The 26,534-nt window shown below is 35.2% G+C and overlaps 1 protein-coding gene across 8 annotated transcripts in view; it reads left to right on the top strand.

Annotated features, from left to right (window-relative positions):
- RELCH (RAB11 binding and LisH domain, coiled-coil and HEAT repeat containing) overlaps positions 1-26,534 on the top strand; it is a 127,728-nt gene that overhangs the window by 85,859 nt on the left and 15,335 nt on the right. For 2 of the 8 annotated variants that reach the window (XM_002713623.5, XM_002713624.5), the window contains 10 exons: positions 1,079-1,235; positions 1,829-1,952; positions 4,124-4,172; positions 6,894-6,973; positions 10,386-10,492; positions 11,648-11,747; positions 16,319-16,401; positions 17,170-17,233; positions 18,552-18,690; positions 23,998-24,114. In XM_002713623.5, coding sequence (XP_002713669.3) covers positions 1,079-1,235; positions 1,829-1,952; positions 4,124-4,172; positions 6,894-6,973; positions 10,386-10,492; positions 11,648-11,747; positions 16,319-16,401; positions 17,170-17,233; positions 18,552-18,690; positions 23,998-24,114 — 1,020 coding nt within the window. Of the gene's footprint in view, positions 1-1,078; positions 1,236-1,828; positions 1,953-4,123; positions 4,173-6,893; positions 6,974-10,385; positions 10,493-11,647; positions 11,748-12,635; positions 12,780-16,318; positions 16,402-16,873; positions 16,957-17,169; positions 17,234-18,551; positions 18,691-23,997; positions 24,115-26,381; positions 26,507-26,534 lie in introns of those variants that run through there. The other 6 variants (XR_011379301.1, XM_051851146.2, XM_008261433.4 and 3 more) reach the window with 6 other exon arrangements.

Genomic DNA, 26,534 nt, shown 5'->3' with positions numbered 1-26,534 from the left:
ATTTCAAGGGATGCTGTGTTATCCAAAGTCGATCACTCTTTCTCTTTACCTCTCTCCTTCTTTCTGTATTGAGATAGCAAATAGGATAGTTCAAATAGCAAGGGATAACCTTTATCAGTACTTGATATATTGTTAGATGCCTGACACAGCTTAGGAATACAATAATACCTTAATTTTGTCTTTGAGCATTTTTGAAATTAGGTGCTATTTCAAATCTTCTTGAGTAATTTCCACTGTCATTTGAAAATATGTCTTGAGAAAGTGCTTCCTCCTTATGTTTCTTTTGAAACTGTTTCCCTCTATATAGGAGTTACCTAAAATATATATTAGAAGTTCCTGATCAGCAGTTAATGAACGCTTGGCATGCGTTACTTACTTAATAGGTATCCATAAAGTATTCCCTTAGAAACCTGGAACCTAATTAAAGTAAATAACGTGATACCCTGATTATAATATCTATAGTATACTCTGTGTCATTTTACTGATCACTACCTTTAACATTTTGTATTAATTTAATGTTTATCAAGCTACAAAAATTTTAAATAAAACACTTAATATTAGAAATGAAATACAAAAAAATAAAATAAACCTGTTCGTCTCAGGCTTTTAGTGTATCTTATGTCATTCTCTGGCATTAAGTAGTTTTTTCCTTGCTACTAGCCTATTAGTTCCTTATTCCCTAAAGGAAATATTTTGTCATTTTTTTAACTGACATGGAATTATAAGTATGTCTTCATTTCTAAAACCAAATTCAAGCTAAGAGTCTTATCTTTAGACCAATTTTAATTTAACCAAAATGAAATTTTATTATTCATTTGCAAGCCGTCTCATTACAGTATTCATCTATTAACTTTACACTTGTAAAATCTTAACTTTCAAATTTGTTGGACTTGTTCACATTTGGCAATAATTTCATTTTTTTCTAGCAATGAATTGGTTGATATACTTCAGTTTTATATCAAAAGTTCACAATAAGAACCTAATTAAGCATCAGGGGAAAGATCTCCATTTCCTTTTAACAGAATAGTTTCCAAACTTCCGTTTTCCACGTGATTTATTTGGCTTCTGTTACTTATAGTGACTAGGTTTCCTCGGCCTATGTCACCTCTTCAAGATGTGTCTACTATTATTGGAAGTCGTGAGCAATTGGCAGTGCTACTACAGCTTTATGATTACCAACTGGAACACGAGGGTACAACAGGCTGGGAGAGTTTACTATGGGTTGTCAATCAATTGTAAGTTAACACTTTCATGTTTACTTGGTGCACCTGAGTCAGTTGAATGACTGGTAGCTCATTATATTTATCCTTGGCACTGAAGAACAAAATATGCGTATGTTTTAAATGTCAAAAAAATGTAACTTGGCATCATACGTGTCAATAACTTAGTAGAAGAGATTCACACCACAGGATATGTAGTAATTTATCTGTGAAGAAGGTACTGCTATTATGTCAAAAGCATCTGTCTGTTCTGTAGCAGTGATGGATTTTAAATTATATCCAGATTTCTAATTTTTGAAGTGAAAATGGATGCCATGTTAGCCAAGCTGCCTGTATGAAGCATCATATCCATGGATGTGTCTTAACTCCATACTCAGAACTCTACTCTGAAGCTTCTGTGTATTTTATGCAGGCAGTAAAAATTTGTTTTAAGAAAGTTTTATACAGTAGAATGTAATCTTAAGACTTTTTCAAAGGGTTCCAAACAATCCTTTGCTTTCAAAAAATAAAGCAGATAAAATTGTTAGATTTGCATTGTTTCAGAAATTGGCAAGGAAACAGTAATTTATATGTATCCCCTGCCTATTTTTCTCTCCTTTCATATTCAGGTTGCCACAACTTATAGAAATAGTTGGCAAAATTAATGTTACTTCAACTGCCTGTGTCCATGAATTCTCCAGATTTTTCTGGCGCCTTTGCCGGACATTTGGCAAAATATTTACAAATACTAAGGTAAAAACTTGTGTTCCATGTTTTCTTATATGCAAGAGACAGAAATGTAATGTGTTAAAACTACAAATAAAAGTATGAGCCTCCCCATTATCCTAATTATGTTTTAATATTTTAGGATAATATGATTGTAAAAGAAACCTGTAGTTGATGATATTCTTTGTTGATTTTCAGATAAAGATTTAACCTAAATTCAGGTTGTATCCAGACTTGTATATAAGGCTTTCTCATTGTGGATACCTCAAAAGATTTACAGCACAGGAAGTATCAGATAGGGAAATAAGCCACAGTCCACTATGTATTTAAATCTCTACCAGAAGAATCATGCATCACATTGCCCAGAACAGATTATTCTGTAGCTTTAGATATTAAAATTATAGTATTCTTAGACCTCAGTTTCTTCAATTCTACTAATCTGTTTGTCTTCATAACCTGTTGTTAAGCTAATTTTTTAGAGACCTAATAAATACATAAAAAGATATAGTTTCTATAATCAAATGTTAAGACACTTGAAAGGTAAGCATTTTATTGCAGTACTTCAGTATTAAATCTATAGTTATGGAAACATTTAAAACAAAACAGTGTATAAAGTGAAACAGATAAAATTCAGAAGACTTGGATACGACCCTATTATCAGCCAACTAATGTTATTCCCTTTAATAAATAAGTTATAGTACCTGGGCTTGGCATGTCATATGTAAAATGAAGAAGTTGCTTCAGTATCTTTTGGTTCTATAAGTATGATTCATTAGATTAATATTTTAACTGTGTTCTTCATCTCAGTATAAGTTAAATATGTAAATAATTCCTACCTACTAGTAGGAGGACAAAAACAAGATCTTGATACTATTGTAGGAAAAACAAGATCATCTTACACATTTCACTAGCATCTAATTATTAAATAAATATAATTTGGTTTTACTGTTATCAACATTGACAAAAATTGTTTGACATCTTTAAAACAGGTAGTCTTTGTATGTATGTGTCTTTTAGTGGGGAAATCCAGTGCAAGTATACTTAAGAACTTAACAATAGAAGGTTGTCTTCAGAGGTCTGAAATATATGATAACTAATGATGAGAAATTGAGGCAAGCATTTGCTCTAGCTTAAATATAAAGTAAAACTGTTTTTGATGTTTAAATTTTTAAGGAGTTATAATAAAAGATTAATCTGAGTATCTATCAATAAAAAATGGAATTTCCTTTTCATTACTCTTAAATATAGCCAAATGCTTTTTTCTAGTAATTTTTTAAAGATGTATTTTTATTTTATTTGAAAGACAGAGTTACATAGAGAGAGGGGGAAGGATAGAGATCTTCCATCTGCTGGTTCACTCCCTAGATGGCCACAATAGCTGTGGCTGAGCTGGGCCGCAGCCAGGAGCCAAGTGCTTTTTCTGGGTCTCCCATGTGAGTGCTTGGGCCCAAGGTTCTAGACCATCTTCTGCTGCCTTCCTAGGCACATTAGCAGGGAGCCGTATCAGAAGTGGAGCAGCTAGGACTTGAACTGGCGCCCATATGGGATGCTAACATCACAGGCAAAGGCTTAACCCCCCTATGCCGAAACGCCAGCCCCTCCAATAATTTTAATCATAAAAATACCTACCTAAATAATCAATCACCAACATAAGTTTTTAGGATGCATTAATTTTAATCATCTTGGAAATTATTTTAATAAAAGAAACCAAAAGCCATTCCAAAAATAACTTGTGAACCTGAATCATTTCAGTTTTTGTTTTCTTAAAGGTATTATTTTCAGTAATTTAACTATTCTTTTATCCTAAACCTCTTAATTAAGAATTATTACTTTTCTGGGGCCGGCATTGTGGCACAGCAGGTTAAGCCTCCATCTGAACTGCCAGCATCCCATATAGGCATGCCAGCCTGAGTCCAGGATGTATCCCTTAGGATCTAGTTTCCCCTGCACTCACATGAGAGACCCAGATGGAGTTCCAGGCTCCTGGCTTCAGCCTGGCCCGGCCATGGCTGTTGCAGCCATTTGGAATGTGAACCATCAGATGGAAGATTCTCTATCGCCCCCTCTCTGTAACTATGCCTTTCAAATAAGTAAGTCTTTTAAAAAAATTAAAAAGTAATTATTATATTTCTGACCACTAATAACCTATAAAGCAAAATAAGTTAAGATGTTTTGGTTTTTTTCTTTGGATTGCTTAGGTAAAGCCTCAGTTCCAAGAGATTTTAAGACTGTCTGAAGAAAACATTGGTAAGTTTGTTCATTACTACTATTAAAAATAATTGAATCTCTTAATCAGGAAGAATACTATATTCAGTGTATGTGATTAAATTAGCTAACAATTACAACTGAAAAAGAAAATTTATAATATGGAGTTCTTGCTTTTACAACTGTGTCACATCGGATATCCTTCCCATGAGGGATAGTGAAATTAATCTGTGTTCCAATTTGATTGTAACTGTCTACCTTCATTAAACCAAACTGACCTGAGTCTGAGTTTCTCAAACTTAACACTTCTGCCTTTGGATATTTGAAGTGGTTGATTAAAGATACTGAAAATTACAAAATAAGCAGCATCTAATGCATAGTTAATCAGAAGATGCTCCTGGCTTTGGATCCGCCCAGCTCTGGCTATTGCAACCATTTAGGGAGTAAACCGTAGATGAAAGTCTTTCTCTCTCTCTCTTTGCTTCTGCCTTTGCCTCTCTAATTCTGCCTTTCAAATAAATAAATTAAAAAAGCTTTAAAAAGAAAAAAATCAGAAACCATTACCCAGAACCACACTGCTTCCTAAAATCAAGCCAGAAGGTGTGGTTTCTGGCTTTTACTCCAACCCTAGTTTGCTGTGGGATTATGGTTGGCCACTTCTCCCTCCATACACGTGGGAGGTTGAATGACATTTCTTCTTGACTTCCCAAAGACAACAAGATTAAGTGAAATGCTCTGCCTTTCAAACAGATAAATAAATCTTTTAAAAAACAAAGTTTAGCCCAATATAATGGAAAAGAATGAAAGGCGTATGTTTCTAAAATAAACATGAGATTTTAAAGAAACTGCTATTTGTATGGACAACTATAGCTCCCTTGCTGATCATCCTCATTTCATCTAAGGAAGCCCAGTTATAGCACCATTGGCCTAAGAGCTTTCTTATGTATAGATATTATGTCCTTGTGTATTTCCTTATTTGCTAGATATCAGTTGTCGGAAATGTTAGGGAAAATGTATGGCACACTCCCCACTTTTGAATTTGGTTGGTTTGAATGTCTAGATACTTACCTGAATCCCACTGTAGTGATTTGACTTTACTGGTCTAGAAAATTCTATCTTGTGGCTGTCCAAAGAATAATACAGAATTCCAGAAGATTGTTAAGTGATATTTTTTGGAGAGGGGTGGGGACAAATGCTTCCAAAGGGTTATTTTTCATAACTTTTTAAATGTTTGTTGTTTAGAATTCCTAATTATTAGTATTATGTGTTTTTAATTCATTATTCTGATGGTAAATGAGTAAACAAAAAAATTTAGCATTTTGGAAACTGGTGGTGTTGGGAATTATTAGTTAGCTATGAATGTTCCATTGTTCAAACAGGAAGCGATTATTAACCCCTCTAGATACAATCTATAATAAACAGTACTTAAGCTTATGCTCCTAACCTCAGATTTACATCTTTACTACCATTGTCATACTCAGCTAACATCGATATCCCCTTAAGAAAAGATAATTGTTACCAAGAGAATAAACAGACCTCAGATATGAATTAATGTGAAAATTATTGCTAAAAATTCCTATAAGGCAATTAGTTAAGTACATAACTAATTAATTCAGTTTCTCTGAGTTCTACCCTCTGAAAGTAATGCAAAGCCATATGAAAATAGAAATGTAGTAAAAAAGAAGTTTTGAGAATGTAAAAGGAAGGCTAGAGCACCTAAAGCAGTGCCTAACAATTGATAAACCAGAGTATTTAATGCTGGAAAATCATCTCATTACTATCTCTGAAACTATCTTTTGAAACTGGCTTTAGGTGCTAAGTAAGAAAATTTTATTGTACAATAATCACAGGGCACACACCAGTGGTTGGATGCCTTCCCTCTTTCTCCCTGTTTGCCTCAACCTGACTCCTCTCCAAGGAAAATAGTCAGGGTTCTGGCTCATAATGCTATTGAGGATACAGGGGAACTCTGTAAATAGGCTAATATTGGAAAGTAGACGGGGGCCAGCACTGTGGCATAGCCTGAAGTGTCAGCATCCCATATGGGCACTGGTTCGAGTGCCAGCTGCTCAACTTCCAATCCAGCTCTCTGCTATGGCCTGGGAAAGCAGTAGAAGATGGCCCAAGTCCTTGGGCCCCTGCACACGTGGGAGACCCGGAGGAAACTCCTGGCTCCTGACTTCAGATCGGCACAGCTCCGGCCGTTGTAGCCAATTAGGGAGTGAACGAGCAGATGGAAGACCTCTCTTTCTCTGCCTCTACCTCTATGTAACTCTGCCTTTCAAATAAATAAATGAATCTTTAAAAAAAAAAAAAAAGAAAGTAGATAGAATCATATCTGGAAGCAGATTAAATGATACATGCATATATTTAAACATCTGCTCCTAACGGAATGCCCTTACATTCTACAAAATATTGTAAGCATAAGATTTTAGGAAAACCTACCTATGTGGGTACTTGGGAAACTCAGAAGAAAGCACTGATTGTGATTATGGAAATAGGAATGTAATATCTCAATTTTGGTTATTAAAGTTCCTTCCCACCTTTAAGAAATGTTTATAATAATAGCGTTAAGAACCATTAAATTGTATTTTATAACAATCAATAGAAATGTCTTTTAATCATAATAGTTTCCAAAGTAATAATATGAGTATTTATTTAGAAACTTGTCAACAGTTATAATTTTAAATATTATTACATTGTGACTTTTATCTTTACACTTAAAAGGCACTTGGACTTTAAAAATTATTTTAATGATTTTAGATTCTTCAGCAGGAAACGGGGTCCTCACTAAAGCTACAGTTCCCATTTATGCAACAGGAGTCCTTACATGTTATATTCAGGTAAGGAAAAAAATACCTAATGTTATATTTTCTTAATGTGTGTATAAGTAAAAGTGTTACCTATAAAGTCAATAAGTAATGTATAATGGAGGTCATTTTTAAATAACAGGGCCCTGGGTAAAGTCTTAGTTGAGCAAATCAGTTTAGAGATTGCATGCTTTGAGATTTTGTTAGAAGTGTTAGATTGAACTTATTTTGTTCTTGGTTTTTCATTAAGGTTTTCGTAATAAATGACAAACAGAGCAGCTAGGTGAAGCAAGCTACAAAATTCTCTAGAATACTGTATCATTTTAAGTAAGGTACTTTTTAATAATACCATATTTTCTTAATTTTTACTGCATAATAAGTTATCACAAAACATAGTGACTTCTTACAACTGCTTTATTTGCTCATGATTCTGCAATCTGGACTTTGCTCAAGTGACGTCTTTACGGCTGATCTTTCTGGTAATCACTCATGTTGCTGCATTAGACTCTTCAGTTAATGGAGTCTCAGGAGTCTCCAGGAAGGGTCAGGGCTTCATTCTCCCCACGTGGCCTCTGGAACAGCAGAGCCAGAATCATTATAACATGACCCAAGAATGCAAAAACAGAATCTGTTTACACCTGGAATTAGCACATTATCATTTCTACTGTGGTTTGTTCGTTAAATAAGTCTCTGGCCCAGCCTAGATTCAGAAGTAAAGAACATACTAGCCAAGGTATAAACCAGGAGGTATGGTACACTGGTGGTCATCAGTGTAACAAACTGTCATACTCTATTTAACATTATTTTAAGTAAATATCATGAATGTCTCTGGGCATATGCATGTGAGATATTACCATCAATAAGGCGGAAATAAGCACTCAACATAAATAACTTTTAGAAATTAGAAAGTGAGATTGAAGGAGTTCCTGAATTTTCACTCACTAATACCTGACTTTTCTTTTACCATTTGAATTCAAAGTACAGCAATTCATATTTATTGCACTCTTCTTACCAGATTTGAATCAAATTGTATAATTAAAATACAGTTCTACGGTATGATAGCTTGTACCAGAAGCTCCAGTTCTGTTCAAGTAGCACGGTATTCTTTTAAACTTTTCAACACTAATTTCTAAGACTTCATCTTAATCTGGATACACACAGAATCTCTGTGTATAGAATATTTTAAGTCATGTAACATAAATAGATTGTTCCAATTATTAAATTTTTGGAGATCGCCAGCGCCGCGGCTCACTAGGCTAATCCTCCGCCTTGCGGCGCCTGCACACCAGGTTCTAGTCCCAATCGGGGCGCCGGATTCTGTCCCGGTTGCCCCTCTTCCAGGCCAGCTCTCTGCTGTGGCCCAGGAGTACAGTGGAGGATGGCCCAAGTCCTTGGGCCCTGCACCCCATAGGAGACCAGGATAAGTACTTGGCTCCTGCCATCAGATCAGCGCGGTGCGCAGGCTGCAGTGCGCCAGCAGTGGCAGCCATTGGAGGGTGAACCAACGGCAAAGGAAGACCTTTCTCTCTGTCTCTCTCTTTGTCCACTCTGCCTGTCAAAAAATAAATAAATAAATAAATAAATAAATAAATAAAATTTATGGAGATCAATGATATTAAGTCTTAGCGTATCAGTAAGCACAATGGAATGCATACCATTCTCCTCTCTCTTTAATTTTAGAAGATATTCTGACATAAAACCAAATGTCATGTCTGTATTTTTCTTTTTTTTAAATCCTTTTGAAGCATTGTTAATGTTTTCATTTGGACCATAAGTAGGATTGTAAAGGATAATAATGTACCAGATTTAAAGTTAGACTCACAGTAGGGCCTCAGAATAGATTTGCTAAATAAATCACTAAGAACCTGTCTTTTGAGTCACTGTGAAGTCCAAGTATATTATTTATACCTTTTAAGAGTTAAGAACTATTCAGTTTGTTACAGAATGTTGAGTTAGCAATCACAGGTGGCCATTGTTACTTATTTTAGGAAGCATATACCAACAGTTAATATTTTTCTTACTATACAAAAATTTTTGTTAGGATAAACCACAGCCCTTTGTGTTTAGTTAAACAAAATCTACCTTGACTCAAACATATAAGCAGAATTATTTGTTTTGAGATTTCAGAAAGCAGAGGATTTATAACAATTTTTCAAAAATCAGAAGAATCCATGCTCATTTAGAAGTATGTTTCCTCTTACTTTACTCAGGCTGTTGACAGATTTACAGTTTATTTTCCAAAGTTATATCTGTGTGTGACATAGTGGACAACTAAGCATAGTGTAGAAATCTCTATTCCAGTTTGGTGTCATGTTGGTTCGTCACTGTCTATCCATTTCCCTAAGTAGACAGTCATGTTTTACTACTGCTTTATCCTTCCTTTTTTCATTTTAATTGTTACTTTTCCCCATCTTTTATGGCTACATCATTGTAAACTAACCTGACTACAAAAAAAATGATAGGTAATAATCCAGTCTTCACGAATCTGTTGATGTATTCAGAACTATTTGTTATTGACTGCCTATGTTCCTAAATGACAACTTGACTTTAATTTATTGTGTATATATTCCTGGTGGAATGTCAGATTGCCCTTCCCTTACAGATTCCACTTAATTTAACATACAAGGTTATTTTTTAAACTCTCCTAATTTTTAGCAGGTTTGCTTTTTCTAACATACTTACTAATATTGCTTTAAAAAAGAAAAATATTATCTGATTTTGTAAGTAATAATGAGTTATTGAAGAAAGTTTTTCATCTACAGTACAGATTTTCAGTGAAAATTATCTTATTCAAGGTGTGAGAGTGTTTCTTTTAAGAACACAGACTAAGCAAGCATGACTTACTTTTACTATGACTTTTACTATTAGGATATTATAAAGGTCATTTCTTAAAAGTAAATTTTCATCTGTTAGTGAGATTATTATTTTAGTAGTTCACATTTAACTGTATAGAGTCAAAATTCGTGAGAATTACATTTGTAATGTAAATTTTAATAAAAGATTGCACCTTTTAGTGTTCTAAAGTAGAACCATTCAATAAAACTTCCTGCAGTGATACAGTGTCTAATAATAAGGAAGGTACTAGCCACATAGTAGACACAATAGTGTCTATTAAGCCTTTGAACTGTTGGTAGTATGACCAAAGAACTGAATCTTTTCCTGTTTTTCATTTAAATTAAAATCACCATATGTGTCTAGTGGCTACTAGACACTAGTAGTGGCTAGTGGACAGCACGGTCTAAAAAAAAACATTAAGATAGTCTGTCTCCTCACACCATTATGATAATAGATATGCTTCATACATAAATATCTTTAATTAACAATAGTTTCCAAATTAGAATATTTCCCCTTATTTGGTAACACTTTCTAATTATAGATAGATGATTATGGTATTTAGTTCTACATGATTGCTTGGAAATTCATTATCAGTATTTTTCCTCTGTAGGAAGAAGACCGAAAACTGTTAGTTGGATTCTTAGAAGATGTAATGACCCTGCTTTCATTATCTCATGCTCCTCTTGATAGTCTGAAGGCTTCTTTTGTGGAATTGGGGTAAAAAACAATAGCTTATAGTTTATAGTTTTTTAAAAATCATATAAGAGGGAAGATAAACTATTTAGAAAACTAAGAACCAAGCAAGGAAGGGAAGCCCCAGGATGATGGCATTGGGAAGTCCCATTATAATAGTTTTACAGCAAACCAAAGGAGCCACTCGTCCAGATTAGAGCAGCATAGAGGACACACCAAAAAGGGTGGTGGGAGGAAACTATCATATGCTTCAACAATTGGAGAAAAACTAATACAAGATTTATGACCAAAATGAGGCATATAATGTTTTTAAACTCAATTTTTAGAGTACATATTTTAAGTCTCAAATGATTGGCATAAAGATTAATTATTGGTTTTGCAACTTGAGATTTTTGTTTTTTGGGTTGTACTCTGATTTTGCTTATGTATACATTCTTAATATTTTGTAATCAGTACATTATAATTTACAGAATGGGGTAAAGGTGCAAACAATCTGTTTGAAGCAGTTGGTAAAATACAGTCAAGTACCAATTTGCAGGAAATAAGCTTTCCAATTGAAAGGCAGCTCCTTAGGCTCCTTTTTCCATTCTATTTGATTTGCTTTGTCTTGCTCTTAATTATATCATCTGAGTACTAAAGTAGTTTTATCTCAGTCTTTACTGAAAACAGGCTCATGCATTCATTAATAATACCATCTTACATCTGGATAGACTTCATAGCCAACACACTCTTCCATGTAGATGGACTGAATTGATTTTATTTGTTCCTACAACCACTACGTGACATAAGTAGGACATATACTGCTTCCCTTGTTTTGACAGATAGAGAAGCTAAGACCCACAGAGGTTATAACTTACATATCTCAGTCCAGTGTTTTTTCTTTTTTCGTCATAGAACAATTTATAATTTTAACTTGCATGCTAATCCAAAGAATTGAAATAGCTACTACAATTGCACATGCTTAGAGAAGCTAAAAGTGTGACTTCTGAATATGGTTTGTGGTTTTTATAAGGTGACTTCCTTTTTTAAAAAAAGTCTTAGCTGTGACCTATTAAACCATGGAAAGTAATTTCAGTTCTGTCAGTATTTTTATCATTAATATTCCTTATATATAGTGTTTGTTGGTTCACCAGTAAAGCACTGTAGCTCTCAATTTTAACATTTATGTTTTTATTCCAGTGCAAATCCAGCCTACCATGAGTTACTGTTAACTGTTTTGTGGTATGGTGTTGTCCATACATCAGCACTTGTGAGGTGTACTGCTGCTAGAATGTTTGAGGTATGTCAACAAATGCTTCTGTTGATTAGTTAGATTTCATATGGAAAAGGAAAAGGGATTATTTTTCATGAAAAAGATTTGCATACTGTATTATTCTGATATTTGATGGTACCTAGTTGTGTACTGTGTGATGGGGCAGAAATTTAGCTTTGACATATTTAAGAATGTTTTCTAGCCTTATTGGTTCCTTAAATGTTATTCTGTAATAAGTTTGGTTACTCAAATTCCCTTGTAAATCTTAATTTCCATCATATTTAAATCTTTCTATGATACTTTCTGTTTATTAAGGTAAATGGACTATTAAACTAAAGCAACATAGGATATTTTTCAAGTTGTAAAATACAGTTGGATTTATCAGCAGCATTAAAATCAATTTTTATCATTATGAAAATACTTTTTTTATTGATTACTCCTACTTCACTATTCCCTTACATATCCTATCTGGAATAACACCCCTAGGCATTAACTGCCCTTAGACTTGGAAGACACTGTCCATATAATTTACCTAAACTATATTAAATTACTACCTACCAAAGTTAAGAATGCAAATTGAAATGCCTATCTTTTGTACCCATCATGTAGCAAGTTATGTTATAGTTGAGTATTATTTTTACATGTACCTGTTTCAGAATTTTATCTAAGCACTCAAATTGCTTTAGCTTTTGTTTTTGTTTTTTGTTTGTTTTTGATGATTTTGAAGCTTACCATAGAGCCAGGCCACCTGAGTTCAGTTTCCGTCTCTACCACCTAGAGACCTTGTAAATTATTTGAACTTCTCAGTGTTTTATATGACAAAATGAATATGTTAAAAAAAAAACTATTCATCTCAAAGAACTTTTGTTAACACTGAATGCTTAATGCTTATAAAGCTTTTCACACTCTATCTAGGGGCTGGTGCTGTGATATAATGGGCTAAGCCTCTGCCTTTGGCGCCAGTATCCCATATGGGAGCCAGTTTATGTCCTTGCTGCTCCTCTTCTGATCCATCTCTGCTTATGGCGTGGGAAAGCAGTAGAAGATGGCTCAAGCGCTTGGGCCCCTCTACCTGTGTGGGAGACCTGGAAGAAGCTCCTGGCTCCTGGCTTCTGATTGGCCCAGCTCTGGTCATTGAAGCCATTTGATGAGTGAACCAGCATGTAGAAGACCTTTCTCTGTATCTCTCCCTCTCTCTGCCTTTAGGTCTGCCTTTTGAATAAATAAATAAATCTTAAAAAAAAAAAAAAAACTGTCTAGAACATAAGAGCTTATGATAAATGTAAAATCAGCATGATTTTTTTATCCATACTGTTTTAAGACAATTTATAATTGGAATAGCAGGGCACTGATAGATTTAAAATATGTACTTTCTGGGGCTGGCGCTGTGGCACAGTAGGTTAATCCTCTGCCTGCGGCATCTCATATGGGCGCCAGTTCTAGTCCCGGCTGCTCCTCTTCCTATCCAGCTCTCTGCTATGGCCTGGGAAAGCAGTAGAAGATGGCCCAAGTCCTTGGGCCCCTGCACCCACATGGGAGACTGGGAAGAAGCTCCTGGCTCCTGGCTTTGAATCAGCACAGCTCTAGCCATTGCGGCCATTTGGGGAATGAACCACGGAAGACCTTTCCCTCTCACTGTCTATAACTCTACCTCTCAAATAACTAAATAAAAAATCTTTTAAAAAAAGATATGTAACTTCTAAAAATTTTAAATATATAATTAGAAAATTCCATTGTTACCAAAAAGTTGAAAATTCTCTGTCAGTGTTTTCCCCTCGGTTATTACACATATTTGATTTTTTTAAAAAACTAGAATCAAGAATTCTTTGTCAACATGAATGCCAAATTAGCAGTTTGGTTTAGGATATAAATAATTTTATTTATTCAATGTATTGAAAAGAAGGTATTACCATAAAAGAAAAGTCTGTCTTCAGTTCCTTCCTCGTATCTCCCTAAAAGGGAAACATCCTTTTAAATGAAGAGCTATTTCTTTTTTAATAATAGTTTTTCTTAAAAAATGTATTTATTTATTTGAGGCAGAGTCACAGATAGAGAGAGGGAGAGACAGAGACAGAGGTCTTCCATTCACTGGCTCACAATGACTGGAGCTGCACCAATATGAAGCCAGGAGCCGGGAGCTTCTTCCAGGTCTTCCATGCGGATGCAGGGGCCCAAACACTTGGTCCATCTTCCACTGCTTTCCCAGGCCATTAGCAGATAACTGGATTGGAAGAGGAGCAGCCAAGACACAAACCACCACCTACATGGGATGCTGGCTGCAGGCAGAGGCTTAACCTAGTATGCCACAGCACCAGCACCTATTTAATATACTCTCTTCCTGGCTTTTTGTAATAAGACCATGAACGCTATTTCTTTCTCTTAGATCCTTTGTTTTTAAAATGTTTGTATGAACTGGTGAAGCATATCATAGAAATAAAATAATTTAAATAAAATGAAGCATCTCCCTTTTGTTTTTGTTTATTTTGTTTTCTGCCTTATTTCTTATGTGTGGCTTTTGTCTGGTTTGGGCTTCTGTGTTTGCTGTCATGCTGCTCTGGAAAAATACCTGTCCTTAAGCGGTTTTAAGTGTCTTCTTAGGTTGATTTTGAATTTCTGAGTCTAGTTTGAGAGATTATTTCAATAGTTTTTCAAATTCACTTACAATGACATTTCCCTGATCATGTCAGTAAAAGTTATCAGTAGGAGAAATGAAAAGTTCTTCTTTGTCAATGATCCTCATTTTGAACAAAATTATATTGAAAGAATAAATATGGTTCATGGATTTTTTGCACATTTTAGTTTCTAATGCTTTATCATTTAGAATTAACACCTGTCTTATTTTTATGTAAAAAGAACACTTAAAATTTTTTTAAATGATACCAGAAAAATTTTTTTATTGATTCATTTCCATTTTATCTGAAAGACAGAGAAAGAAAGAGAAACACGAGAGATTTTCTATCTGCTAGGTCATTCCGCAAATGCCTGCAAGAGCCAGGGTTGGGCCAGGCCAAAGCTGAGAGTCTGGAAATCGGTGTAGGTCTCCGAAGTGGGCGATAGGAAGCCATCATCTGCTGCTTCCCACCGTCTGCATTAGCAGGAAGCTGGACTGTGAAGCAGAGCTGAGACTAGAACCAGGACCCTGATAAGAGATTCAGGTGCCCCAAGTGGTGGCTTAGCTGCTGTGCCAAACGCCTACCCCAGAGACCAAAACCAACTGAGAAATGGATGTACCAAGAACCTAAAATGAGATACTGACTGAAATTGAATACCATATTTAGCTTAATTTTCAGATGGCAGAGAAAAAGGGAAATCAAGGAAATCATATTATTCTCATTGATTTGTAATAATACAAAGAGCCTTCACATAAACTAAGCCATGCTCTCTCTGATATATTATATAGAAGAATGTTTTAACTATGCATACAATGATAGGTTTTTTTTATAAACATTTCATGGTATCTTTGATCTTCTCCGAGGACTAGTTCCATTACTAGATAAATGGATTGATTGGCATATAGGATTAGACTGTGCTTACATTCTAAAGTTGAGAATGAAGTTCCTTTTCTCTGTTGAACTTATAAAATTTGGTATTACTCAAAAAAACAAAATGCATCCCATTCAATATTGTCTTCTTCTGCAAATTAGCATTGGTTACCAAATAAATTTTAATAGATTATGGAGATACTTTGTTCTACTCATTTATTTTAAAATTTATTTGAGTTTTTAGAGGATTATAAAGCAGCTGTTTAGGTGTTAACTTCAAAAGAAGTATTTAATTAAGTAACTTTTTCCAATATGTCACAAATCATATATTGGTATATTCATCATAGTTAAGCTCTCATTTCTTGAATGCTACTTTTTGTCAGCCATGTATTTAGGTATATTATGTGCAAGTTGATAGCCGGAGGGTTCTTTGAGGAAGAAAATAATCTTGCCATTTTCAGATGAGAAAGTTACACTTAAAGAGATTATGTATCTAAGATTGTTTGGCTAACAAATTAGCCAAGAACTAGACTCTGAATCCAGGTCTGACTCCTAAGCATAATATTTTCTAGTAAGCTGCTGCCTTATGTCTCAAAATGGCTGGGAATTTTCCTGTGTGGTTTTTCAGTTTACTTACTATACAACAATCTTGAGCATTTTAATGGTGGCTGCTTGCCATTTGTCTATGGTTTGAAACAGTCCAGTTTGTACCTTATTGGTCATAATAAAATCACACTATAGAATTTTAACCATTGGACTCAAAATGTGTCTTCTTTTTAGCTCCTTCTTTAAAAAAAAGTGAAATTTTCTTTCAGGTAACATTTTAATTGGGCATGGAAATTGCATAGACTATTTGACCAAAAGTACAAAATTCCTATTGAATTGTTGACAAAATCTATTTTCATGGACTGTTAGGCTATTTAAGCTTTGTTTTCCCCCTGAGCCTTCTCTGCCTTTGTAAAGCACTCTAGTAGCAATATTTGCTTAGCTTCTAATTTTGTTTTTGCTTTTGTGTTTTCTCTCTTTCTCTTGGTTGTTCCTTTCTTCTTCCCATGGCGCACTGTGTTTGCTCTTTCCATGCATCACCTGTGAATATCCCCTGTGCTGACCAATCAGCTGTTGGTGAAGGGGGTGAATGAAACTCTGGTAGCTCAGAGGGTTGTTCCTGCTCTCATTACTCTCTCCAGTGACCCTGAAATGTAAGTGTTGTCCCTGCCTTATACATTCAGCATCCCTTTCAAAATGGCCTGTCAAGAAATAACCATCAGCTTTTAAATTTACTGAAGACTCTCTTTAAAATAATAATATTCAATTGTTTAATTTTCAACTTTATCATATTTTTAAGTCAGCACTCACAATAAGCCAAATTTGGAAACCATATATTGAAAAAAAATACCAACATTAGTACGCAATAAACATTTCCAAAGCCTGAAGCATGCTGATGGACTATTTCTAACAGGCCAAGAAAGGATGCTCTGCTAATCTCACTAACAGGTTGTTACCAGTAAGCGTAGTGGCATGAACCAAAGGCTTAACATTTTAATGTCTCATAAGGGTGACTAAACCAAGAAAGGCCAGTGAGTCTGCCTCTGCCCATCCTCAGTCACAGCTAACCCAGTTCTCATTCCAGTTTACCAAACCATTTTTTATTGCATGTTGACTGGTTTACAGCTGACTCTTCGAGGCATGAGTGAAGCGTTAGTTGACAAGCGGGTTGCTCCGGCCCTTGTTACCTTGTCCAGTGATCCTGAATTGTGAGTTTCACAGACTGCGACCTTAAGTTATCCTGCCTGTCTTTTGAGCATTTTTGGTCTGCTTGTTTGTTTTTTTTTTTTTTTTAATTTACTTTGTCATTGCTAGAGACTAATACAGTATATTTATCTCATACTTATTTGATAAACATTTTAATAATACTCTATTTTTCATCTCAAAAAAATTTCAGTTTCCATCTGTTTTAATTTTAACAGCTCTGTCAGGATTGCTACAATTCCAGCCTTCGGCACTATTATGGAAACAGTTATTCAAAGAGAGGTAGGAAATAATTGAAATTCATTTTTATGTATGTACTGTAGGGTGGTGGGGGCAGGAAGCATTGTACCTTTCATTTTATTGTTCATTTTATTGTTAGTTATTGATGTTCCAGAGGAGGGCCTTGGTATTTCAAAACATGATAGCCCAGAAAAGGTATATTTCCATATATTGAGGAAATCTTTAATCTCTCTTCTAGATTAGAAAAGTAACTATAACCTAGCTGGATATTGCACTTCTGAATAATCCTTCAAGTCATATCTAGTTTCACACTCTTATATTATCCAACAGACTTCTAGTCAATGGATATATATTCTGGATTGTCAGTTTACAAGATTTGACAACTCATTCTGCCAGATAACATTAGGAACACAAATGCATCCAATTTTCATAGTTTTACAAATGAAAGCAAGGGAATATCTATATTCTGATAACTGTGTTGTTGGTGTCAGGCTGTAAAAATCATCTGTTATAGTTTATATCAATGTGCAAATCCTGTCACACCTGTTTCAGGAGTTTCCTCCCTGAAAATGTATTTTGATTCTGAATTTTTGATTCAAATTTTTTAGGTTCTATCTGCATCTTTACCTGTAAGACACTTCCCAAAATTAATGGCAAAATTTTATTTGATATCATGTTGGTTATATCCTAATGCAAATTTTAAAACTCTGTAAATTAGAAAATAAATTAATTGTGAACACCTTACCAAGTCACTAAAACAAAAAAAAAATTAATGAAATGTCTTTCTTAAACTTTTGTAACAAAAACTAAACAGTTTGGTTTGTGGTAGAAATGTTTTTCATTTTTTAACTTATATATTTCACTGGTGGAGCAACATCAACAAAAAAAGCATACATTCTGCAAAGCTTGCAATCTTAGCAGAATTTCAACATATTCTTAAATCCTAAAATAAAAATATCTTTTAGGGAAATGTGAGTAACATACAAGTCATTAATGACTCATTGCTTTCAGAGATGAATAACTGGGTAACTTACACTGTGATTTGTTTTAGGTATTATAATTCAGATACATAATCATCATAAACTTATTTCCTTATCCTTAGTCTTTTCGATTTTTTTTTTCATTTTAATAATCTGTCAGAATGTTTTTACAAAACTAAAGAATGAATAAGAATAAATAAAAGTCTGAGACCTTTTCAATGCAAAAAAAACTAAAAAACCCTCATGTAATTCCAGATTTCTACTGTCATAGGGCTATAAATTATTCAAATCTGCTATAAGCTATGTTTAATATGTGCCTTTTAGCAATTTACTCAGTTTTTAATATTCTATAACATGACTATGTAATATCCAATTTTAAGTTGCTGGAAAGAGTGAAAATGCAATTGGCTTCATTCCTGGAAGACCCTCAATATCAAGACCAGCATTCTCTGCACACAGAGATCATAAAAACATTCGGTAGAGTGGGCCCTAACGCAGAACCCAGGTTCCGAGATGAATGTAAGTTCCATTTTTTACCTTTTTCCCAAATTTTAATGTAAGATAAAAGGCAGAGCTTCTTTGAGGATTTGTCGTGTGTTACACCTTGCTGCTCTGTCTTTCGTGAAATGAAAGCTGAACATGAAACAAGTTACTTACTGTGATTTGATCAGTATTACTATTATTAGTGGATGATTTTTATACTATATATTGATTGCTCTAAAACTATGGAATGTAATACATAAATAATTTCAAGTTGCTTTAGAGCCATTTCTCAATTATTGCAAAATTCTGTTTTGCCTGATACTTAAATGATTTTCATTTTATTTTTAAGGAAATTCTTCTGTTTCTAGACATAATCTTGTCAAAAATATGCATTTCTCTGGTGTAACATGCTGTTCAATGTAATATATCACTTTGCTGTAATTCACAGCTTGTTGAACTGTTGAATGATCTGCATGGCTGTCTGCTAAGGCATTTTCTGTAGCTTTTGTAATAGCACCTCTTTTACTGTGGGCCTCAGTCTTTAAGACAGAAATTTTTGGTGAAAGCATCAAAGCACTCAGAAGTGATTACTCCAAAACAGTGTAATTGCATTACTTTAGCTGTTAATTTTAGCAATTTGACATGCCCTAGAGAGAGCCACAGATTGGGCTACTTCAGCCAATTGGATTCTAATACAAAGTTAAATTCTCCAGGAGACTAATTATTGCATATCCCAGTCTGGTATTGTCTCTTACCATTTTTAGGGTAAAAATCGTCATTAAACACTTAAATCAGGATTTGCACTGCATGTAGTATCCAAAAGGTCTGTTGAGGACATGCATATTTATCAAGCTACAGAAATACTATCATGAGATTGTTTTTCATTGGGAGAGTATATTCATAATTAGTTAAACAACCTACAGCAAAAGGTTGGTATGTTACTTAGTAATAAGAATATTTTCACATAATATTATAAGACTTACAGGTGATTGTAATAGGACCTCTGGAGGTGCTTTGACTTTGCTGAGGCTGTAACTTCTCTGAAGCAAGGAGAATAACTCTTGAATACTGAATATAGGCTAACTAAGCAATGGGGTTTTTGGTGTGGGCCATGTTGTTAATAAAACCTCTCTAAAATATGATCTGACCTTTGTATGTACATTCAAAACAAAGATACCTAACAATATGAGAATGATCCATCTGGATTCTTATAGCATCTACTCAGATTGATTTGTTACATGCCTGGAGACATTCCTCCTAAGTAGTTCTGGAACTATAGTTGTTCCTCAAACCAAACATAATGTTGATATCTTAATGTCTCTTTCTAGAATTTTCAAGAACTTTATTAAATAATCCCTCTATTTTATTTGATTGTTTTATTTATAGAATAGATGCCTATCTATTAAATTTATAGGAATTATATAACAGAGAAGAAAGGCAGTGCTTTATGTTACTAAGTCCCAGTGACTTGGGAAAATATTTCGTTTAGAAATTCCCACCATTTGGATAGGTTTCATAAACCTGAAGTCTCCTACAATTTAGTATATACTCACAAGTGTGTCTCTTACAAACTTCATTAACATTTTGGCACAACCACACTTTTTTTTTAAATTTTATTTAAGGTATACAAATTTCATGTATTTCAATATACAGATTTAGGAACATACTGATACTTCCCACCCACGTTCCCACCTTTCTTCCTCTGCTATTCCCACTCTTGATTTTTATAAAGATCTATTTCCAGTTTATTTTATACTCAAAAGATTAACCCTCCACTAAGTAAAGAGTTCAATGAATAGTATGAAGGAAGAAAACACTGTTCACCTCAACGGTAGAGACAAGGGCTGTAAACATGATTGAATCTCAAAATGTCACTCCTATACATTACATTTTAGGTACTCTATTAGTTACCACAACCAAACTTTTTTTTACGGCAATATATTTTTCTTTTGTACTTAATTCCCAGTCAAGTGACTTCTCATTTGCTTCAATTTTTTTTTTTTTGTTAGAGATTTATTTATTTATTTGAAGGCAGAGTTACAGAGAGGCAGAGGCATTCCTCAGATGGCTGCAATGGCCGGAGCTGCACCGATCTGAAGCTGGGAGCCAAGAGCTTCTTTCCAGTCTCCCCCGTGGGTGCAGGGGTCCAAGGACCCTCTGAGCCATCTTCTACTGCTTTCCCAGGCCATTGCAGAGAGCTGGATCAGAAGTGGAGCAGCCGAGTTCTAACCACAGCCCATATGGGATGCCAGCACTGCAGGCAACAGCTTTACCTGCTACGCCACAGCACTGACCCTCCTCATTTGCTTTAAAAGTTTCCTGCCAGCGCCGCGGCTCACTAGGCTAATCCTCTGCCTGCGGCGCCGGCACTCCAGATTCTAGTCCCAGTGGGGGCGCCGGATTCTGTCCCGGTTGCCCCTCTTCCAGGCCAGCTCTCTGCTGTGGCCCGGGAGTGCAGTGGAGGATGGCCAAGTCCTTGGGTCCTGCACCCGCATGGGAGACCAGGAGAAGCACCTGGCTCCTGGCTTCGGATCAGCGCCGGCTGTGGCGGCCATTGGGGGGTGAACCAACGGTAAAGGAAGACCTTTCTCTCTGTCTCTCTCTCTCTCTCTCTCTCTCACTGTCCACTCTGCCTGTCCAAAAAAAAAAAAAAAAAAAAAAAACTTATATGGTTGCTTCTTGTTTTCAGCTGTTTTACTTTGTAAGGCTCCCTTAAAATGTTAAGTCTAAAGTAGCAACTTTCCATTTCAGATTCATTTTGTCTCAGTTTCTTATTTCAGACCCGAACCAATTTTTTAAAAAAGAGAACAAAATTCCCTTTACTTTGACAATCGGATCTTCTTCAGATAGCTTTTTTGAAAGTTTTCTGAAATCCAGTTTTATAAAACCTCCTGTGTATTTATCTTTATTTTGTATGTAATTTTAAATTTTATCCAATCTGCCCTGAAGAAAAAGATTTCCTCAGCAGTCTTGGTACTTCCTATTTTTCTTTCCACTGAGGATCACTTTTAAAGTTATGCTCATTGAGGCTATAAGTCTTTTCCTACTCTTTAATATCCTACTTCTTGAGGATAATGTCGTGGTGCAGTGGTTTAAGCCACTGCCTGGGATGCTTCATCCCCTACAGGCAGGTGCTGGTTCGAGTCCTGGCTGCTCCACTTCTGATCCAGCTCCCTGCTAATGCGCCTGGGAAAGCAGCAGAAAATGGCCCAAGTGCTTGGACCCGTGCCACCCACATAGGAGACACAGATAAAGCTCCTGGCTTCCCCCTGGCCCACCCCTGCCCATTGCTTGGAGAGTGAACCAGCAGTGAAAAATCTGTCTTTCCCTCTCTATCTCTGTAACTCTGCCTTTCAAATAAATCTTTAAAAGAAAAAAAAAAAAAAAAAGCTACTGCTTTTAATAAATTATCAACTGATGGGTTAACAATTCAGTGAACTAATTAGTACCAGTGTGGTAGTCCAGGACATCTATTTACTGAAATCTTGAATTCCATATTAAATTTCTGTCTGAATTCCTGAGAATTAGAAAAATCCTCAATTATAGTTTTTAACTGTCTGCAAACTAGAGTTTAAAACTTCTCTAGGTTTGTGTTCTGGGCAAGCAATTTTAAGGGAATGTTGTGCAATGTGAATGTACACTTAAGAAAATGAGAGTCAGGAGCAGGAGTAATAAAGGGGCCATGCATGAGCGGATGAAGTGCACACAGGTAAGTTTTAGGAGATTGGAACAGAAATAAACGGCAATTTGTTAGCGAGACTATTGTAGACTCACCATTTTGTTGAGGGCTGAACATCCCAACCAGTGAAGCCAACAACTGAAGACTTGGAGATTTGATCCCTACTTTTTGCTAGAGCTCCATTTGAATATTAGTTTTGACAAGTCAAAAAAATCTCCTAAAAATGACCCTTGTTATTCTTTTCTGAGTTTTTTGGTGGTGGTTGTTTTATTTATTTATTTTTATTTTTATTATTTTTTTTGACAGGCAGAGTGGACAGTGAGAGAGAGAGAAAGGTCTTCCTTTTGCCGTTGGTTCACCCTCCAATGGCCGCCGCGGCCGGCGGTTGTTTTATTTATTTATTTATTTTTCCTGCTCCACAGCCCCCATTTATTAAGCAAATCATGAAAGTTGTGATTATAGCCTTGGTTTATTATGGAAGCAGGAGTTTTTTCCAGGAGAAGAGTCTAGCTTTTACATATACAAACCCAGTTCAAACCAGAAAGAAGTCACTGCAGTCGGTCAGCTGTCTCTGCGTTTGCGTCCCCAGCCAAGCAGAGACTGGACAGCATCCATGTGATCAACAGTGTAACAGTCGCTGACCCTGAAGCCATTTCTCCCAATAACTCTGGTCGCAGTGAGAAAAACTAGACTGTATATTCAGCAAACACAGTCAGTCTGACGCAATATTGGGGCTCCTTGCTACTGAACTGTTATTGCTTCTTGGGTCATCACTTTTATTTTAACAGTTGACTGTTTATATTTTTGAAATCGTGTGCTTTTCTTTGAGGGACTTCAGCCAAGAGTGACTTGAAACTCATCCACAAGTGGTGTTTGACATTTGTCTTTGCTAAGAATTTGAGAAACTAAAGATAATAGTACTATGAGGGAGTAAAATTTGTCATCCAAAGAAAAAGTATTTGCTTTTATTTAATAGCATTGGTAATGTTTATTTTTATTAAAAAAAAAAAAAAAGCAAAAAACTTGGTACTGATGTTGTAACATAGTCCATTAAGCCACTGCCTGCATCACAAATGGGTGCTGGTTCAAGTCCTGAAGGCTCTACTTCTGACCCCACTCCCTGCTAATGTGCCTGGGAAAGCAGTGCAGAATTCTCCAAGTGCTTGGGTCCCTGCACCTATGTGGGAGACAAGGAAAAAGCTCCTGGCCCCTGGCTTCTGACTTTGGCCTAGTCCAGCCCCAGGTGTTTGTGTCCATTTGGGGAGTGAACCAGCAGAGGGAAAACCTCTCTGTTTATCTCTTTCTCTATCTCTCTCTCTCTAATTCTGCCTTTCAAATAAATTAAATTTAAAAAAAAAAAAACTTGTCTATAAGGGTAAATAACACAAGAGGTAAATTATTTGTGCTCTTCTTTGGTTTTCATTTTATCCCATAATTAGTGGTAGTAAGAATGGTATAATCTGCTTCTCCCAGATTCCAGATCACTTTTTAGTTTGAAAAATACACATTCTTTTCTAGGGAGTAAAAAAAGAAGCATATGATGTGGGTAATCTTTTTAAATCATCCAAAATTAAAGTGAAACTTTAGGAATTAAATTATTTTCAAAATGTATGAGTGTTTTGTATGTATATTTTTGATAAAAATGTAACTTTTTCTTTTTCTAGTTGTTATACCACATTTACATAAGTTAGCCTTGGTGAACAACTTACAAATTGTGGATTCCAAGAGACTGGATATTGCTACCCATCTTTTTGAAGCCTACAGTGCACTTTCCTGTTGTTGTATCCTTGCTTTGTTATATAGCCAATCTTATGATGAGACTTGTTAAAGATTAAAAAGCGGAACTTTTTTTCTTCAACATAGTTACATAAAGATTGTGGAAAATTGAAATTGTGATTTTACTTGCCTTACTCCTTATTCTAGCCATTTGATAATTTAAAAGGTAATTTAAAATTCTCTGTACGTCTATAGTTCTGAAAATACTAATGAGGTTCTTAACCTGAAGTTTCATTTATTCAAGTCAACTATATAAGTAGTCAAGAAATGGAGGAACGGAATTATAGCTGAAATTTTAGTTCATCAAAAGGTAGCTTTGTATATATGTCATGGCATTTATGGTTTTCAGTGAATGTTTATGTGTGTTGATAGAGTACTATAAAATCTCTTAGAGAGATACCATTCATTGGAAAAGTACAGGGCCAACATGGCTGATCATCTCCAGTGATTATAGAACCAAAAGAAGAGCATTTGAGAAAAGAGAAATAAAACATTGAAAAAAGAATGAAAAGCGAAATAAGTCAAATAGAACTTTAAAAGAATGTGCTAGACAACATAATCAGAAAATTATGGTGATAGCAGGAAAAAATGATAGTAGAGAAGTTCCTAGTGATTAAAAAAAAAAAAAACAGAGAACAAAGGAAAAGTTTCAGTATTATTATTTATGGTTCTACATTGTTATATCCAGTTCAACATCATGAGCAAAGTAAACAATCAATTTTAAATAAGATAATGTTCAGTTACACTCATTGGCACTGTATTTTGACTGGAATACAACAATGGGAGGTTCTTTTTTGTTAATAATAAATAGAGGAAGTAGAAAAGTAAAGCTATCTATCAAAGAACTACATGTCCTTTTAGAAATGTTAAAACTTACGTTGGTGGGTCTGCCACTGTGTCACAGTGGGTTAAGCTACTTCCTGCAATGCCAGCATCCCATTTGAGCACCAGTTCAAATCCAGGCTGCTCCACTTAACTATCTAGCTCCCTGCTAATGCACCTGGGAAGGCACCAGAAGGTGACCCAAGTGCTTGGGTCCCAGCATCCATGTAGATAGAGTTCTGGGATCCTGGCTTTAACCTGGCCCAGCCCTAGCCATTGGGGAGTGAACGAGCAAATAAAAGAGCTCTGTCTGTGTATCTGTCTCTCTCTCTCTCTCTCTAACTCTGCCTTTCAAATAAATAAAATCTTAAAAAAAAAAAAAACTTACATTAGATGCTTAGTTGAGAGATTATGTTATAGTTTATAGACACAGACGTCATATTTTAATAGTTTTGTACCTCAGCTATTCATATGTCTACTGTAAATTTAATCTCACTAAAAGCAGAACTTATTATCATTCTTGATTTATCTTGTTAGCTTTTTTGACTTAGAGAAGATAGAGGAAGCAAAATGAGGAACTGATATTCTGAATTAGCAAGGAGGAATTCTCTAGTAATGGAGAAGTGACAGGACCCTCACAAGAAAGTAATAGTAGTATGTCAGAGTTTGTGTTTCAAAGAAACAAAATGATGGTTCATTTATTAAATTCTGTGAAAGTCAGTGTTTAGAACTTAAGGAAACAGTAATGTGTAACTTTATGTAGCCAAAAGTTTCTAAAGGTATATGCTTCAAGGAAAATGGAAAAGTCAAAAGATCAAAATTTTTGTCTCCATAAAACCAAATTTACCAAGTAGGAAAGGCAGTGGTTTCTAACGAGCATAGATATCTATACAGAGGAATATTATTGTGTGTTTTGATATGCACAGAATATTACTGTAGTAAATACAATAAAAAGTATTTACACCAGCACAGTAAGGGGAAGAACAACCTTCACGGTAGTCCCTGTTCAAATACTAAAAGTGTTAGTTCCACATGAGTCAGAACTTAGACTTCAGTTAACATAGTAGATGGCCACCAGTGAAATCACGGTGTGATATTTTCTGCTATTCCATTATATGTTCTGAGCTGATCAGAAAACATAAAAGTCAAAAAAGTCATGCCTTAGAAGTGTTTGAGGAATTTAGAAAATGTTCAACCTGGAGAAGAAATGAGGGGAAACAGTTTGACAATCATTTCAAAAGTTGGTACATAGAAGGCAGGTTAGACACACTGTGTGACTAAGTTACAGAACCAACACTAACAAGCAGAAGTTGCAGCGAAGATGATTTTAGTTCTAAGAAAACCTTTCCAGTAGAGCTATCTAAAAATACGATGATCTTTCTTATGAAACTGTGAATATCTTGAAAGTGTTAGCAGTCAGAGACCTCTTGACCTTAATTCACCAATGAAGGAGATTCAGTTCCTGGTAACAGATAAGACTAACTGATCTGTGATTTCCAATTTTTAAGAACAATTGTGTGATTCCAAAAGGTAAGCCCCAACTGAGTGGAAAGAAAGGATAAGACTTCCATCTTCTCTCCCAATAAAACTCTGCTCTGCCTTC

This window comes from Oryctolagus cuniculus, chromosome 10 (genome assembly GCF_964237555.1).
Source record: "Oryctolagus cuniculus chromosome 10, mOryCun1.1, whole genome shotgun sequence".
In the NCBI taxonomy this organism is placed as follows: Eukaryota; Metazoa; Chordata; class Mammalia; order Lagomorpha; family Leporidae; genus Oryctolagus; species Oryctolagus cuniculus.
The sequence above is the reverse complement of the archived record's forward strand: the minus strand, read 5'-3'. Positions and strand labels throughout refer to the sequence as shown.